At 35.8% G+C, this 17,997-nt stretch overlaps 1 protein-coding gene across 1 annotated transcript; it reads left to right on the top strand.

Annotated features, from left to right (window-relative positions):
- Positions 1-581: 581 nt before the first annotated feature.
- Rab32 lies at positions 582-15,455 on the top strand. Its single transcript, XM_021344652.3, is given in 7 exon segments — positions 582-1,423; positions 1,426-1,609; positions 1,611-1,737; positions 10,193-10,406; positions 11,698-11,879; positions 12,277-12,420; positions 14,731-15,455. Coding segments are annotated over 7 exon segments (1,770 nt in total). The 5' UTR covers positions 582-630; the 3' UTR covers positions 14,857-15,455.
- Positions 15,456-17,997: the final 2,542 nt, after the last annotated feature.

The raw sequence follows: 17,997 nt of genomic DNA, 5'->3' as shown, positions 1-17,997 counted from the left end.
TTGTTTTGCACGTTGTCAAGCCTAAGCACAACGGCCTCTATGGTAAAAAAGCTTAACAAAAACTTACATCTCTATAATCAGCCTTACGTAAAAACATTGCGTGTTTGCATTAGTTACATCTAAAGCGTAATGTTATTATTAGGTACAAAAGAAAAGACACCGGCCTTCGACTTAAGTCTATAAACCAGAAAATGAATGCTCTATGCTTGGTGTCTAATTTCGTAAACATTTTATTAAGTCGCTTTGGCAAAAATAAAACTTAATATCACTTGATTGTTAGTAGAGCAAGGTCCGCCAGCGCGGTTCACGGCCTGACGATATGCGATGGGTGAGATGACTCAATTTCTTATCATCTTATTTTGATTATTCTTTGGTGCAAGTGCTAATATTTCATTTAGTAGCTCATTTAACACGCAACGTCCAGTCAGATCACTCCCTATTATTTCAGGAAGTCTGAAACATTTGTTAATCCGATTAATTAGTGTTATAATTAAGTTAATCAATCACGTCGTAGTTAGCGGCAGTCAGTGATCCGTGTCAGGTAAGTACGTCGGGAACAAGGCCGGCGCGGCGCGGGCAGGCTGGACGTCGGGCTCGCGGCAGTCGCCGCGGCGCGCTCCGAGCACCACCATGCGGGACGAGGAGCCCCCCCTGCCGCCCCCCTCGCCCGGCGCCGCGCGCTCCGCGCCCTCGCGCCTCCGCCGCACTCTACACACGCTACGAACGCCGTTCCGGCCTGGTTCGCCCTTCCACATCGGCTTGATCAAGCGCACAGGCTCCTCCAAATCCGTTGCCTCAGACGGTGAGATCGGCCGCGACGAACGCACGATGCGTAAGCGAAACAAGAAAAACCGTGACGCGGTCAGCGACGCGTCGCGTAGCACCGACAGCTCGCCCGGCGTCGACAAGAAGAAGAAGGAGGGGAGCACGTTTATGCGCAGGATGGGCAGTTTCGGCAAGAAGCGCGCAGGCGAGTCCCCACAACCACCCTCTGAAACTCAACCATCTACCTCGGAAAAATCGGAACCACCAGTAGAACACCCGCTTTCGCAACCCTCCGAGCCGGAGCAAACAACCCCCGAACCAGTGCAGCCTACCCCTGAGCCTGTGCAGCCTACCCCTGAGCCTGTGCAGTCGACTCCTGAACCTGAGCAGCCTACCCCTGAGCCAGTGCAGTCTACCCCTGAACCTGTGAAGCCTACCCCCGAACCTGAGCAGCCTAATCCCGAACCTGTAAGTCCTATAGCGGTAGAGCATCCTGTTGCAATCCGCCCTTTCAGTAAAGCCGCTTGGAAGCGCAACAGTGAGCCCGAAATGGAGAAGCCTGTGGAGGACCCCAGCCCGGAGAGTGCACTGCGGCGGCGCATTGCATTCGTAGCGCAGGCGTCGGCGTGCCTGTCGGAGGAGCACGAGGACGCGCGGAGGTGGGGTCGTCGGTGGGCGCGTGCGGCTGGCCGTGCCGGCCGGCACTGTCGCGCGACACCGACACGGAAGAGGAGGGGTACTCGGACGCCATGCCCGCGTACGGAGACCTCATCGAGCCCGACGGCAGCGCCGGCAGCGACGGCGCAGCGGTGAGTGTTGCGAGCGGGCCGAGCGCGGCGCCGCCCGCTCAGTGGCCGAAGGGTCTCCGAGCGATGCGCGCGCGCCATGACCTTCGAGGAGGCGGGTGACGACTGCTACCTCACAGTGTGCGAGTGCTGCGGCTTCAGCGCCGAGACGGCCGTGTTGTTCCCAGTACGTTACATTTCACGATAGTTTACAGCGGACGTCACGCGGCGCGATGCCCTTCGTGAGTACGACTAGCTTGCTCGAGTGCGCTTCGCTTTCACCAAATTATTATATCCTCCATACAGTGGTTTTGTTTGTACAAGTGCACGCATTTTCTTTGTGCTGCAGCGGTATGTACTCACACACACTATAGTTAGACGTTGAAAACAAATAGTCGGTCCTAGTCCTCACGTGTAGTATTACTTATAAACTTATAACCTCATCTTGAAATATTTTATTTCTGATAAACTTGAATATTTTCATTTTATAGCGGTTACACAACTATTTGTAACACAAAATCGATTAATACAACTTTATATTAGGCAAAAACTAGTTCTAGAAGGCTACGCAACAACCTTGATACAATGTGTTTTAAATTAAAATAATCGTTTTGGTAAGGTTCCTAAGAAGCTACTTATATTTTAATAATGTATATTTTATTTAGTTGCGACACATTAAGGATATAAAATTGCAATAAATTCAATACTGCCATTAAGAAAATAAAACTTAATTCTGTATTTACATAGACACGAACTACAAATTATGCATTTGCATTTTTATCTGACATTTGAAGTGCTAATCTAAAGATTTGACGAAAATTATAGGTTTTCTCAATAGCCCAACTCAGAACAGCCATGTTTATTTTTTTATTTTAGCTGGCGTTTGACTAACATAATATCAAATTACATATACGTGACCTATAGTTAAAGATTTTTATCTCAGTACCTATACCTGCTAAGTATAGGTATCTTAAAATATTTACATAGCTATAAAGCAGACACCATTTTTCAGTTTAGTGTAACCTTGATTTTTTTATACACAATGTCTACTTCAATCACATAAGCCTTCCGCATGGTGCGTGAGAAAAACATTTTGAAATCGAGTCGAAATAGGCAAGATTCAAAATGCCGGTATCGATTTCAAAGGAACTGTCAGTTTTGACAGTTGATTTTAATGTTGTCACATTTGAATTTGATTTCGCCTTCGATTTCCCTTTCACTAAATCTATTGCCAAATGTTGAGGTTATCAAACTCTTTGGTAACGCTAAACAATTCGATACCTTGACTGTTAAACTAAAAACGTTCGATTTCTCGATAATGTTCAACCTGTTTGGTGACATTTTTTCTGTAAAATGTGGCATACTAGCTGAGAATTTGAGTATCGTTAGTAAACTTTACTTGTTTTCCTTAGCTTCCGAAAGCCAAATATAATAAAATAGCTATCATTTGTTAGGAATGAAGTTGGTTTCATCATAATCAAATTCTTGAATAAGTATAATTGTATTAAAAACATGAGGTTTAGTGCAATAGAACCTAGTTATTGTCAAAATAACAAAAATGTTAACGACTAATTTTGAATGAACTTTCTATTGTAAAATGCTTAGTAATAATGAATTGACAAAGTAGTGGAAATGTTAATAATACTACATTTAGGTAACAAACAGGATTGTTACACAATCATTTTATTGTTAAACCTGTTATCTACAAAAGTCAAACCTTTTTTTAAATGCTCATTAACATATTTATGTCAGGTACCTGCTAACTGTTTCCCGCGGTTTCATTAACGTTCTAATCTAAAGGAATAAGTATGTGCAATCGGATTAAAATATACCCTTGCCTTGCTTTTGGCTGATATATGCCTATTTCAAAACAAAACTTAAACTCAAAAACGTTTATTAAAATTAGGCTGATGAGTCAGCACTTTTCGAACGTCAAGATAAAAGACAGCCCCAAAACGCCCACCATTCACCACTTCCTGACAAAAATAATAATAATATTCTGAAATAATTTAATGACTATTTACCATATTTATTATTTTTAGTTTTCATTCATTTCAATAGATACTTTTTCTTCTTTGATCAATTTGCTATTCACAGTTTTCAATAGGAATGGTGACATTAAATCTATTTTATTTGTATTTGTTATATTTTTTTCAAGTTTAATAATATTGCTATTAGTGTTTCTTTTTTCAAATATCACTTCGTTGACATTTTGTCATCAAGTTTTTTAATGGAGCAATTTGTAATAATGTCGGTACATAACGCATTCCAAGTCTAGAATTCTGGATCTAGTCTCACAACTATTATTTATTATACTTAAGTTTATATGAAAAATATGCTATAGGTAATACCTGAATAATTATCGCTAAATAAGTAAAATTAGCAAGGTTCTCAAGGTTGCAAAGATCCTGAAATTTTTTCAAACTTTATCAATTGTGTAGTTACTGCCCATAACTGAATGCTCGCAATCCACAGAAGTTTTATCCCAATAAGTTGTCGATGATAAATTCAAAACTTTATTTAATCTTTTTAATGCTTACCTTTGAAATTATTAGACCGAATTGCATTATAAGTACCTACTACTAAATTCTGTTTCGTGGCAAGTGGCTCAACCATGGCTGTCACCGACATACGTCATATACGCTGTTTTGATTTTAGTAAATATTTGTAGGGCCCCGCCACATGCATAATTCTATGCTTAGTGGTCCATTACCACACTATCAATGAAACGTACTGTTATTCGATAAAAATCTTCCATCTCTTACGACGGAAATAGGTAATCTGTTCCCACACAAAATAATTTCAGAAAATCTTCAACAAGCCTTTGTAAAGTTAACATATGTAATTGGTCGCTAAGTTATTTGAATGAATGTCTCGTCTTGTTACCCAACTGCCTACAGAAAGGAGTGTTGTGTTTTTATAAGAATTTATCTCTATGGTCTAAAATGTTCGTTGACATTTTATACATCGGTAATGTCTGATGTTAGTATAGTATAGTTAGGTGCTGTATTTTGGTCAATGGATAATGTTTTTTTTTTGTGGGATAGTAGTTCACTTGTTTTGTGATAGCATTCTGTAAGTCACGTCACTACCTAGGTATAAATTGTTTCAGGTTAAATTGCAAACAACTTAGGTACAACTTTGGCCAAAAATATAGAAACAACAATTCGTTTAGTTTAAGCGTTCCCAAGTTAGATGAGAGTAAATACTTATGAAGAAACCCGTTTATTTTTTCGGAATATTATTCTCCAGATTAGACCAATGTAAAAACGTGAAACTTTTTAATAAATCGCGGTAATACATCCTGGTTAGAAAAATAATCGTATCCGTGTACGTCAAATTATGAACCAGCCACAAATTTTATCGATGTAGGATTATATGTCTTTACTGCGGCTGTCAAATGTTAACTGCATACTTATCTCTATATTATTTACTTTTAATGCTAATTTTATCTTTTGAATTAATTTTAGATTTGTAGGTGACTAGGTGTTATTTTGGTTGTCTTACGTAAAAAACTATATAAATCATGCATCTCGAATACTTCCGGGAAAACAAGACTTTCTTGCGTAGGTACCTTTCGGTAAAATTATGTTTGCTAACATTTTAAATCACCTGATTTGAAATGTTAACAACGCGTCTCGAGGAAACTACTGTCCGTACCGGGATAAAATACAGCCTATGTTACTCCGTAATTGTGAAGCTTTCAACAAAAGTTTATGAAAGGATTTTTAAAATCGGTTTAATAGTTTCAGCCTTTAGAGTACAAGCCAAAAAAAAGGTTTCCTCTTTATTACATTAGTAACTATAGATGTTAGATATGCTGGTTCCTTTCATAATACTTAATATTTATTTTTGAAGTAGATATATTTAGCCATTTATGAAGCATGACTAAAAAAACAAATTCTTACATTCTAATTTCGAATTTGTGGCTTTTTAAATGTTGCCACTACAAAAACCCAAATTATACCATAGTGCAATGGGTCACAGTGAAACCTTACCCATGAGGTGGAAATATAGTTTAATGGTTTGGATAATTTTGATGGTTCAATTAGCACCGTAACATGGCTTCCTGAAATCGATATGTGTTAACAACAGGAAGTGATGTATTTAGGGATTAGGATAGTTTGTCAACACTTCCTTTACGACTTTCACTTCTATTTAATTTTTAATGACTTTTCTTACTACACTAGTTCATATTTCTAATCATTTAGAATTAGAATTATTAATGATTTTGTAATAGCTTTTGATGATTCATGGCTTATTACAGATTTTTATAGGAATGTGGTTTCGAATGATTAGTTAATGATTAGGGCACCATAAAAGTTACAAATGTTGCATTATTAACAAATTAAAATTCATTACAAATAAATTATGCTACAATTGCTATTACCTCGGAAAAATTTAAAAACTTTCCAATAATGTGAAAGTAACTCCATTTCTCAAAACATCTCGTATCGAAAGTAGCTCTACCAAATCCAAGCTTTAGCAAAAAGTTTTCACTCCAACTTTTAACCCTAAACCTCAAACTGTCATAATGCCATATTGATATGCCGTTCCCTGTGGCATGCCAGTGCCAGTCGGTCGGAGGTCGTCGTTGATGCGTGTACGTAACTCTATACCCTGGCTAGACTTACCGCGGCCGCGTCGCGGTTCCAACGGTTGTGCAATGTGCATTCGCTGACAATATGTGACTGCACCAATATCTCGGAGAATTCATAGAAAATGATATCTAGGCGTCTGTTGGAATAAGAAATATTTATAACACAGCTCTTCAGTATGATTGTGACAGAAGATAATTATTTGAAACCACAAATATAACTGCAACTGAGCTTAAATCTAGTCTAAAATAAGAATGACGGTCTTTAATAGGTACGTTCTTAAAATAAAGAAATAGGTGAATCTCAATTCAATCGGTATACTATTACCTACTTCATGATTTGCTCATATGCATATTATTATTGTGAAAAAAGATTTCTATAAAGATAAGTCGTCTAGTCAGATACAACAAGGATCTCTTTTATAAATGCTGATAAAATGATTACAATCAGTGATATATTATATCAATATCTATTTATCTTGATTATATCATCTGTATGATATAACACAGACATTTGACATTTACCTATCTAGACAATATTTTAAATCATAACACCTGGATTTATATCTGGGGAAATATTAAGTCATCATATTATAAAAATATTATAGAATTCAACCTAGTAACTAGATTTATTTTTAAATCATAGTCATCAAAAATCAAATTCTTATAAGTCAAACTAGGCTGAAAATCAGCACTTTTTGAGCGACAAGAATACATAAAGACGTCCTCAAAACCCTTCCCCACTTCCTATTTGCTGGGAAGAAGTGGCGCAAAAAACTCCCCAGTAGCAATATTTTTACAAATTCACAGACTAAATGATGAGAATCTATAAAATGTAGAACGACAGAAATGTCCTTATCAGGTCCAGGGAAAAAAACCGGAAAATAAAAAAAGGCGATTTATTTATCACATCGACACAAATATCGGATCGGTTACTGGCCAAGGAGTGCAAATGACAAATACTTGTCGTTATCAGGTGGCCGATAAGCGGTATCAGCCACTCGACGCGACTTCATAAATAGCTGGTCATCGGACCGACTCCATAGTTTGTATTCGAAAGCTGAACGATTAGGTCCGTGGTCTAATAAAAAAAAAAACAATTGTTTATTAGCGTTCCAAATTCAAATTGAAGACGCGGCAAGCCTCCCATTTTTTTAATCGACTTTGATGAAAATATAATTTAAAAGTTTTTATTAATTTTATAAATGGAGGATGAGTGAAGATAGTTAAACATACTAAGTGAGATGTGTTATAAACATAACGAAATCGAGAATATTCTGTATCGGTTGTGTGATTCATTATTTTGGACTTACTTCTGTGTTTCTTGACGACTTGCGTGTTCAGAGGATTTCTGATTGATTGAAGATGTCGCCCAAACAGAAAGCCAGTAGTAGCGTGAGTTATTTTCAATCAATAATCTGAATATTTTTATGTCAATTTATTTACTGACGTTTAGTATTTTATCACATTCATAGAAGTGACGGTACGTTTAGTGGAGACTCTATTTTTACTTACGAAAAAACCCGATTAACTAAAGTGTAAAATAAGGGAAGTTATTGAAAAGCCACTACTATATCATTATAGCTATGCCATACTACTAGTACCTATTTAGATATGACGAATCATAACATTCACTAGCTAAGATAAACAGTTTGGTTAATAAGATTATTATATACTTTTTATATGGCTACAAATTTCCACACGCAAGCTAGCAAGGTACTTGTGTTACTTATTTTCACATATTTTTCTATCTTAAAAAATATTTCATAATACAGTACATAAGTAATCAGTCTATTGTAAAAAGTCACCATTTGTAATGGAGATTCTACCTTCTTAATTACTTTCTTGCGAAATTATACCAGTAATAGTATTCCAATTAGGTAATGGATACCTATCCAATTGTAATAAGTAATTAATATGAGGTCTAATTATTAAATTAGTTATACAATCATTGCTTAACTGTGTCACAACACAAATGACTACACGTTTTTTTTTTTAATATTTTATATTTTTGCACCTGTGTAAAAGGAAACAATAGTAAAATTAGCCTTATTCATTACATTCTAAAAATAGTAATCACTATAAATCTACGTGAGACTCGAACTATTTTAATAAATAGTTTAGAAAGCCAGTGATGTGAACGAAGATAGTTGCCTTTTAACAAACAAACAGATATTAGGAAATATATCACAATAAGACCTAATTTTCCTCAACCTGTTTTGAATCAATAGTGCCAACAAAACAATGCAATGTTTACGCTTGATTACCGGCAACTATGTTTCTCTTATCTTACTATCTTAATAGCGAGACTAAGGCCTAGATAGTTAATTTACGCAATATCAGTCAAAACAATCATCCTTACTAGTTACTGGTACTAAATGGGAAAGTAAGTTTGTTTGTCCGTTGCACTTTAACTCCAAAACCACTGAGCCGTAGACAGTAGACTGAGAGTAGAATGATAGCTCTAAATTATGTGGCAATATACATTGGCCACTTTTAACCTGGGGGCGGAAAGTGGTTCAATCGGACCTTGGATGGAACCGCAGGGAACAGCTTATTGTAATAAGGGCCTGTCACGCTTCCAATGTATAGATAGTTATTGAACTATGTTATCATAAGATACCAAAAGGTCAAAAAGATTTGAATTCGCCTACGATTCGCTAGTTCTATTAGTCCTATCATATTGCAAACCTATCGACAACCAGAGACTTCAGAACTTATTGAGTCTGTAATACGCAGATTAGACGCTATTAAAAATTTGACCTGTAGAATGACGACATTTCAACATAAATGTTTTTCACGAAAACTTTAGATATAGCAACGAGACATACATGCACCTTTTCGTTTATAAGGACAAACGCAAATATGCAGTACGCCCATGTTCTTATCTCGAGGGTTTACTAACCCTATAAGCTTTTCTTAAATCTCCCTGAAGGTTTATGAAGTGGAATGTTTAAACTACTTATGTAAGGTTTAATGAACTACATACACATGGTAGGATCATAGATTCACCAAGTAGGATTATAACAACCTCGTTTTCCGACTTTTCTTGATCAAAACCATCACATAAGTCGATGCCAAAAGTATTTCAATCTATGTTTCTTCTGATATTGACTACCTATAGGATCAAGATGCCACGTTTTATTTATCATGTCATGTTTGAAGAAGATTCATCTTATTTTGATCGGTCGCCTTCGCTATCATTTTCCAATTGACATTAATTGTTTGGTCTCGAGGTTTCTCCTTTATCAGTGAGAAACGACTGACGTCATTTCTTCATACGTATTCACATAATTTATTTATTCAAGTAAACATTGTCAACTGAGATAAAATTCAAGGAATCGTACCTATTTGTTTGTATTCATTTTATATAGGTTCTATGACATATTCCATTTTCCTGGTAGAGAAAGTAAATACGGGTAGTCAGAAGCCAGAAAGTCGGATAACCAGTCATACCAAGGGTTGAGGAAGTCAGATAGGCAGTAGCTCCATGTAAAATACTGGCAACCGACTAGACTGGAAGCCGAGCCTTAACCCAACTATGATGATGAGAAAGTAATCAGGACTTAAGAAAATGTCATCTTCTACTAAATTGAATGTGATTGATGATATAATCTTTGTGCCATCTTGTTCTTAGCTAATGCCTATATAAGAATAGATGCATTAATTATTATGCACTGCAACAACCTACAAGTATTAGCATTACTGATTGATTGCCAATTGAGCTGATGAGCGCTTCTTAATTGTTTGTGTTTATTTCCTATAGAATTAAACTGCACGCCTGCACTTGATGTACCCATTATTGGTTTTACTGAGAGTTGAAATTTTTTTATCGTTCATGTACCGTATATCTGCATTGGAATTGAACGAATACGTCATGCTTATTTTTACTGTTTTATGCTACTTTTCAGTTATTACCTCCATTTCTATAGATTACATCGCTGTAGCGGCTGTCGGCGCATCAAATGGCTACAACCCAAGCTCAAGATATTGATCATCACTTTATAAGACCAATCTAATATCTACCTTCTCCGTTCTCTTTCAGTCCCACGCATCCCCGAGCGCTGAGCGTCGGGAACATCTATACAAGATCCTGGTGATAGGAGAATTGGGTACTGGGAAGACGTCCATCATCAAGCGATATGTGCACCAGTTCTTCAGCCAGCATTACAGAGCAACCATTGGTGTGGACTTCGCGCTGAAAGTATTGAATTGGGACGCGAATACTATCATTCGTTTGCAGCTATGGGATATTGCGGGTGAGTTTTTCATTGAAGCATAATAATTTGGAATACTATATAATCCCTTCTTCTGTGTACTGCCTTATGTATTCTTTCTATAATACTCTCTTATGTACTACCTCTATGTACCTGAATTTAAATAATGAGATCAACCATATTGGATAGATGTACCAACAACCTTTTTTCGAGGTCTCGATCCGCCACTGCCTAAAACTTTGGCGGCCGTTGCGTGAGATCATTGAATGGTGCAGATCAGACGTTAAAAATGGATCTTTATTTATATCGTGACGTATTGCTCACCCTACATGGCTAACACGTCCTGAATGGAAACCATTAGTGAGAATGTTCCCAGTACTTGCTAGATAAGAATGGACCTGTGCCCTCCTCATTGAGTTACTTCCTCCCATTAAATGATAGACCTAGCCTGATGAAGGTCAATTGAAGTCTATGGTTCGATCGAATTGACCGTTGAGTAGCTTTTCTTTCCCTCCACATTTTTTGTACCCTTGAGTTGCTGTTATATCATTTTAGTGAGAAAATTATTTAATTCATGGAATATGTATAAAATCAAAATGATTTTCTTGTCAATACTACTCAAAACTTTAACACTGGTTTGGTTTAAATCATAAAATAAATCCTTTTTGTTTTAATTCGATACTTTTTTACTTTTTCATCTTTTTTCAAATTTCACAATTGTCATTTCTGTTTAGTGTCAGTAGTATTTATTGTCAGTCAGTTGAGCCTTTGAATGGTTATCCAGTAAACTAACCAAGAATAGAATAGAATACATTATTGAAATGGATGAAGATTCAGCTAGTTTTAACAATGTGTTTGCTCTCTGCATAGTATTCATCGCCTTGTTTTTCATGTGTTTGTTGTTTATTATCTAAGTATAAGTGGAGAATATGCAAAGGTCAGCATAGGAAACATTCCTCTTACAAAGTCGTATTGGGGAAAGCTTCTTTTTGGGAACATTTTGTAGGGGTTGTGTAAGTCTGTAGGAGCTTAAATTCAATCGAAAATTCGATGAATTATGTAGAGATATAGGTTTGAGTGTTACTCGCATATTGTAAAGTAGTCAAATGTATTGAGGTAAAAAATCTAAACCCAAATGTAAAAAGAGACTTTAGAACTTTAGTAGTAAATAGAATCAACACTTCAATTTAAATAGACTACATTTTTATATTTGCCTACAGGGCAATCTAAGGTCCTTCGACCCTACCCACTTGTCTTTCGTAGTTTTATTTCTTTCATAGTCAGAGTATACGTAAGTCTCATTTTCCTCATAACAATTTTTGTCCGTCATCAGGTCAAGAGCGCTTCGGCAACATGACCCGCGTGTACTACAAGGAGGCTGTGGGAGCGTTCATAGTGTTCGACGTGTCCAGGGTCGCGACCTTCGATGCTGTTGTCAAGTGGAAGAATGACCTCGACGCTAAGGTCCAGCTGCCCGATGGATCGCCCATACCTTGTATACTGCTGGCGAATAAGGTGAGTTATGGTATCAAGATCTTTTGAAATTAGTCAGTACAGGGTTAAGCAATCAAACTTACTTTATGTTATGTCAGTTACATGGGTTTAACTATGTTCTTAGGCTCATCGTCAGCATTTTTTTATCCCTTTGCATCTGCAGAGCACAGGCCTCTTCTCACAGAGAAGGATTGAGTGTTCATGTTCCACTTACTTATATATTGTACAAATAATTTACAATGTCATATTTTGGGGCTTAATGGTTTACGACCTCTCGGATTTTTAACATGTTATATTAATAGATGTCCATTAATCTTTTAGCAAACAAAACATTTTAATTTTGAAATATTAAACTAATTTTAAATCTAACTTTTCTTTACAAAAATTCAATTCAATGCTTGCTGTTATTCTTCCCCAGTGCGACCAACAAAAGGAAGGCATAGTGAACTCTCAAGCCAAAATGGAGGAGTACTGTCGCGAAAAGGGCTTCGCTGGTTGGTTCGAGACGTCCGCCAAAGAAAACATCAACATTGAGGAGGCGGCCAGGTCACTAGTTAATAAGGTAAGGTTTTATTCATCATTTTATTAAAGAAAAAGAATGTTGGCCCTAATATAGTACCTTGCGGACTCCCTACTAGTGCCGTTTTGCAGAAGTTAGTTAGTCTTAGGCAGAATTTAAAAAATGATTTACTATGGATAACTGTCAAATCAAATCATCGTTACATTATAATAACTGTAAGATTTCTTGTCAACTTAACAGTTTATAAATCTTTCCTAAATAAGCTGTTTATCAAAAGCTCATTTGAAATCAATTTATCATATTTATCCAATCATTGAAAACTTTTACTAGTTATTAAAATAAATCTATAAACGCGGACATTTCAAAAAGAATTACCATAAAATAAAATAGACCGTCACATTCACAGCTTTAAATTGATAGTTTTGGCCTACACAAATGAATAAAATACCATAAATTCAACATTGATTCGTTCTACCAAACCGGTATAGAGCTATCTTGAACATTAGTTTTAAGTTTATGGTTATTCTGCCGCATACCGAACTACGGAAACTTTTGACCGTAAAACATTTTTCAAAGACGTTTTTTAATGATTGTGCAATATGACCCTTGAACGTGTTCTCTTTGAGATTATGGGAAATAATATATGTTTTGTGTCGTGAGACGAATTGGTTTCCTAGAATCAGAATACGGTATAATCTTCATTGAAACTATTATATAACACTACCATTCACCAATGTCAATGACAATGTTTTACAGTTTCTTTTATGAACGGAGCTAATAGTTTCGAGTATGACTCCCAGGTCAATCTATCAAGTAATTCGGGTATGTCGGTTTACCAAAGAATGATTTAATTTCTGAATGAACAGTGAAGCTTTTGATCTTACCGTGACACGAGTCTCTGTGGTTTCATTCATTCATACGCTAGCCGTTATTTCAAAGTTTATCAGTTGATAAAAATTTTAAAGCCCAAATTATATTTCAATTCATTAATGGCTGATTAATCCGCCAACATTAAGTTTTTTTACCATTCCAAATTAATATTCATAAAATTTGAAGTCCGGTAGGTTCTTTAAAGTTACGCAATACTCGGTAACAAGTTTGGTTTTTTATTTCCCTGCCACCATGGAGGCGGGAATATTAATGGTCGTTGTAGCCGTGAAAAATATGTGTTTAGCTTTTAACGACGGACTGGTGTATCTGATGACAAATTGTAGGCCCATTGCTGTTGTTGAATGATGATAGCATTTTGTTTCGTTTTATTGTTTTTGATTCAATTCATGGGTAAAAGTTGACACTTCTGTAGTCTTTTCTAACTATTCTCCAATTTTAGTTTTGTTATTTGAATTTTAACTATTGACATTATCATTTGCTGTGTTAGCAAAATATCAATCTGAAACAAATAAATCTGCAACGATTTGTTTGATACCTGAACCTCTAGTTGCGTACCTCTCAGTACCTTCTGTTGACTCTCTAGCGTTAATGATATAATGACTGTAGGTAAAAGAAAAATGGTCTATAATGATTTTGAAATTATTTCCGTTGTTGAGATCTTCATGTATTACACTAAAGGTCATGGCTATGGTTGTTATTTAACCTCCATACATGTAACCATGGTTATTTTCGGAACGATCTTCATTTAAGTAATTTTGATGTTAATCAGCTGTTTACGACGTACCTCTGACATAAGCTTTTCTAACCACGCCTAATATAGATTGTTTTAAAATAGTGGCAACTGTTTTTATTTAGTTAAATATTGTGCAATAATTTCTATTAAACCAGAATGACGTGTGTGACCAAAAATTTTAAACTACGGACCATATTATTATTCAATTATGAGTGTGGTCTTCTATAACGAGTTTAAAATTAATAATAGTACAGCCTAATGGTGTAATATGTTCCTACGGTAGCATTTTCATAGTAGACAACCAGAATGACCACAGTTTGTGCTTTAAATTACCGGTATATACCAATGTTAGCCAGTTTTAAGCATGCCCAAAATATAAGTTTTGATTGACTGTAAGGAATTTAAAAAAAAAGTGGTTCTAGTTTTTAGTCCTGCAGCCTTGAATATAATATGTATGATTAGCGCTTTAAATTAATTGGTAAGATTAAAAACTATATGATTAGTTTTTGTTTAGATTGGATAACATCTATTTTTGAATCATGTTGCATCTTGTAGGCGTGGGAATTTATAATAGACGTAGACAAAGACTAGTTATCGTAGACCCTCTAAGAAGTCTTGCAATTTTAAGATTGTTATCCATTTACCCCGGTTTATAAAATAGACCAATATCACATTTTAGAGGCCTTCTGTCTCGGCAATATATTTATAGATAATGTTTGATTTTCCAGATCCTATTAAACGACAAACTACTCCAGAGCAACGACAACAGAGATGGTGACAAGTTCGCGCTTGACCACAAGATCGCTAACGGCGAGAACAGTCGGGATGGAACCACAAAGTCATGCTCATGCTGACCAATCACCGACCGCCATTCGTAATGGCCCAATCACAACGCGTCACACAAACGCTCTTCTACCCAAGGACCAATCACGTTTGAATCCAAATTTTAAAATATATTTTTAAATTGCACTTTTGTTTTTAAATTAGGAATTATGGGAATTCGATTTTGGAACAATTCAGCTTAAATTATTATAATCTCAATTTGTAATTTATCTATGATTCGTTGCTCGATTACTGACTCTGCCACGGACTTGTTCTTTGTATAATAAGAATAAATCTTTAATTTTCTGTTCAATCCTTTTAGGATTTGTCTTCCTTCTTAGCTTTTTTACAAACTTACTATCTATACTGTAACAATAAGATATTATTTCTGAACTAGGCCTCCATATCTTTGCAGTAAAGAGGTTGATCAAAGTGCCTATGATCGAATTTATTTTGTTTAAGTAATGTATTTGACTCTGAAAGCTGTATAGGGTCACGTGCCATTTGGCTAAAGTCATAAATATATGGAATATTATGATAGTGTACTATACGGTTATTGTAATAAGTATTATCTACTTATTGTATGCGAGTGTGAAAGTTGTTACTGTAAAATAAAATGTTTAGTGATGGATTTATTTAGTTTTATTTGAATTTGACCCGACTGAAAGTTTCTGATAGGAAGTATCAGCAGTTACATTACTAACCAGCCAGATATTTTGTGTAAGCATGTGGTAGTGTATTACAGCTACCATTGAGCTTAAACATAGCAAAACTGAAAGATTTCACTTACACTTTAGAGAGTCTTATTTTAGATATGCAGTTAGATATACTTTTGTCATTTTTAAACACGACCTAAGTTTACTTTAAATCACATTCTTGTTAAACTCTTTTGAAACATCCAGACACACGGAAAAGTTTTATCACATAAAAGGGATACGCCATGAGACAAAAAAAGTTGGATCTCTACAAAACCTGTTTACATTTGAGACGAATCTTGGATTAACATTAACTAGAAGAACTTAGATAAATAGAAAGGAGGCGGTTATCTTAATGTGGGCGCGATAAATGTAGGCCGACGGCGACATGACACTTTTTTGACTATAGTTTGCTTACCTGTGGTGGATAGATAAGTACTTACAGTTACGAGCATGTACAAACCGAGCCACAATGTTTTATACGACTCATCTCAAAGTACAAACCAACATTTCATGCAGAAATCGCTTTAAAATTTTGCTAAAGATGGATGTTTTTTTTTAAGAATTGTTCTTTAACTTCTTGTATGCCGCTAATTAGAGAACAGTAGAAAACCCATTGTGTCTCGCGAAGATCTGCGCACGGGGTTTAAGTACTAAAAAGAAATAGTCCATGGAACTGCTCATTAATTGACCAATTGATAGACGTAGTACAGGCAGATCAATACGTAAAGTGTAGGGTTTGTTAACTTTCATTAAACTTCCTCTTCAAGGCTCAACAGTTTTTATGTCACTAGAAAACCCGTAGGAAAATCGTACCGTGCATTGTCTAATATAGTCTGAGAAGCAAGCATGCTAAGGCACGATAAATCATGATGGTCCCTATAACAATTACTTCATTGGTCAAGCCGTTGACAAAAGAGGTGACGCCGGTGGTCTTGACAAATAGGCAAAGCGTAGGCGTTGCGATCTTTTCCAAAATGATCGATGCGGTGTCGATATCCGATTAATGACGCCGATTTAAATGTATCGAGATAAAAGGTTGGATTTTTTCGTAGTACCCCTTTTAGGAAGTAGAGTGAAAAAAAATGCACTACACAATTGAATTGAGCAGAACAGTGTGTCAAATGATTTAGACTCGAGTTGTGTATACTCTACTTACTAATAAGCTAGTTTAGGCGGTTAGTAAATCTGGGTTTACTTATAAAATCACAACTTGATGGGGCGAGCGCCTACGAATAATAAAATATCAATCTCATACTTATAAGTTCATTTGCGCTACAACGCTTACCTGCCTGCTCAACCTTAACTTTTACATATAAATCAATCTTCATGAAGGTAAGTATTGGGAATATCGGCTGCCGGCTTAAAGATTACAACTTGACCTATTTCTGAATCTAACATAATATATCATTAGCGTAACATTTAAAAGACTTAAGTTCTCCAATTCTAATAAAGGCTAATTCTTTATTATGAGGTTTTAAGAATTATTTCGACGTTATGTTATGTATCTAATCTTGAATAGGAAGTTAATAAATTGGTATTAGATCCATCACAGATTAATGATAAGGTTGTTATTAAATATAAAAGCTTAAAAACAAAATTATAAATGTCAACTTGGTTTTATCTTTTAAACAATAAAGGCATCATAATTCACTGAACTGTCTGCTGTCGACAATATTATAGCCAAAAATATTATAACATACTCGTCGATGACAATTGCATGGAAAAAACAATGCGATACTGAGGATATAAGCCTTTATGCAATTGCTAGACCACGTAGAAGAAGTCGCGGAAAAAAAGTGTAAGTAATTTGCCCGGGTAACAGGGTTGAGGAGGTCAGATAGGCAGTCGCTTCTTGTAAAGCACTGGTATTCAGCTGAATCCGGTTAGACTAGAAGCCGACCTCAACATAGTTAGGGAAAAAGGCTCGGAGGATGATGAATTTGTCCACCATTATCAAAATTAAGGAGTCATACAAAATCAAAAGCTCAATAAATCAGATAAAAACAAACAATAAAACAAAAGAAATACTTACATATTGATCTGTACATCTTTATTTGTCTCCCTGTCAAGTCGATAATACAAATTAACAGCTCGTCCGTGGACACCTCACAAAAACTGAATGAGCACTTATAAATGTTTTTATTGCAATACAAACCTTTTTTATATGAACTTTTTATGTTACACGTAACATGACAATGCCTTTTATGTTCCAATGGTTATTAAAGGCTCAGCTTGAATGTTTATTTAACTGATTTTCAATTAATTTCTTGTGAGCTAGTTATAAGGACATATTATACTTACTATATTATATTGTTAAAAGGAGATATTTTACTTTCAGTGGCTAAATTGTCATTTTTTTTTATCGGGCCCGTAGCTACTGAGAATTTCTATTTATTCTACACTTCTAGGCTTCTAAAAAAAATACAAGAATTAGCGCCTTACAGAAAAAAAAATGCAAGGTATTTAAGACACTTA

Source organism: Helicoverpa armigera, chromosome 3 (assembly GCF_030705265.1).
Source record: "Helicoverpa armigera isolate CAAS_96S chromosome 3, ASM3070526v1, whole genome shotgun sequence".
NCBI classification, from domain to species: domain Eukaryota; kingdom Metazoa; phylum Arthropoda; class Insecta; order Lepidoptera; family Noctuidae; genus Helicoverpa; species Helicoverpa armigera.
The sequence above is the reverse complement of the archived record's forward strand: the minus strand, read 5'-3'. Positions and strand labels throughout refer to the sequence as shown.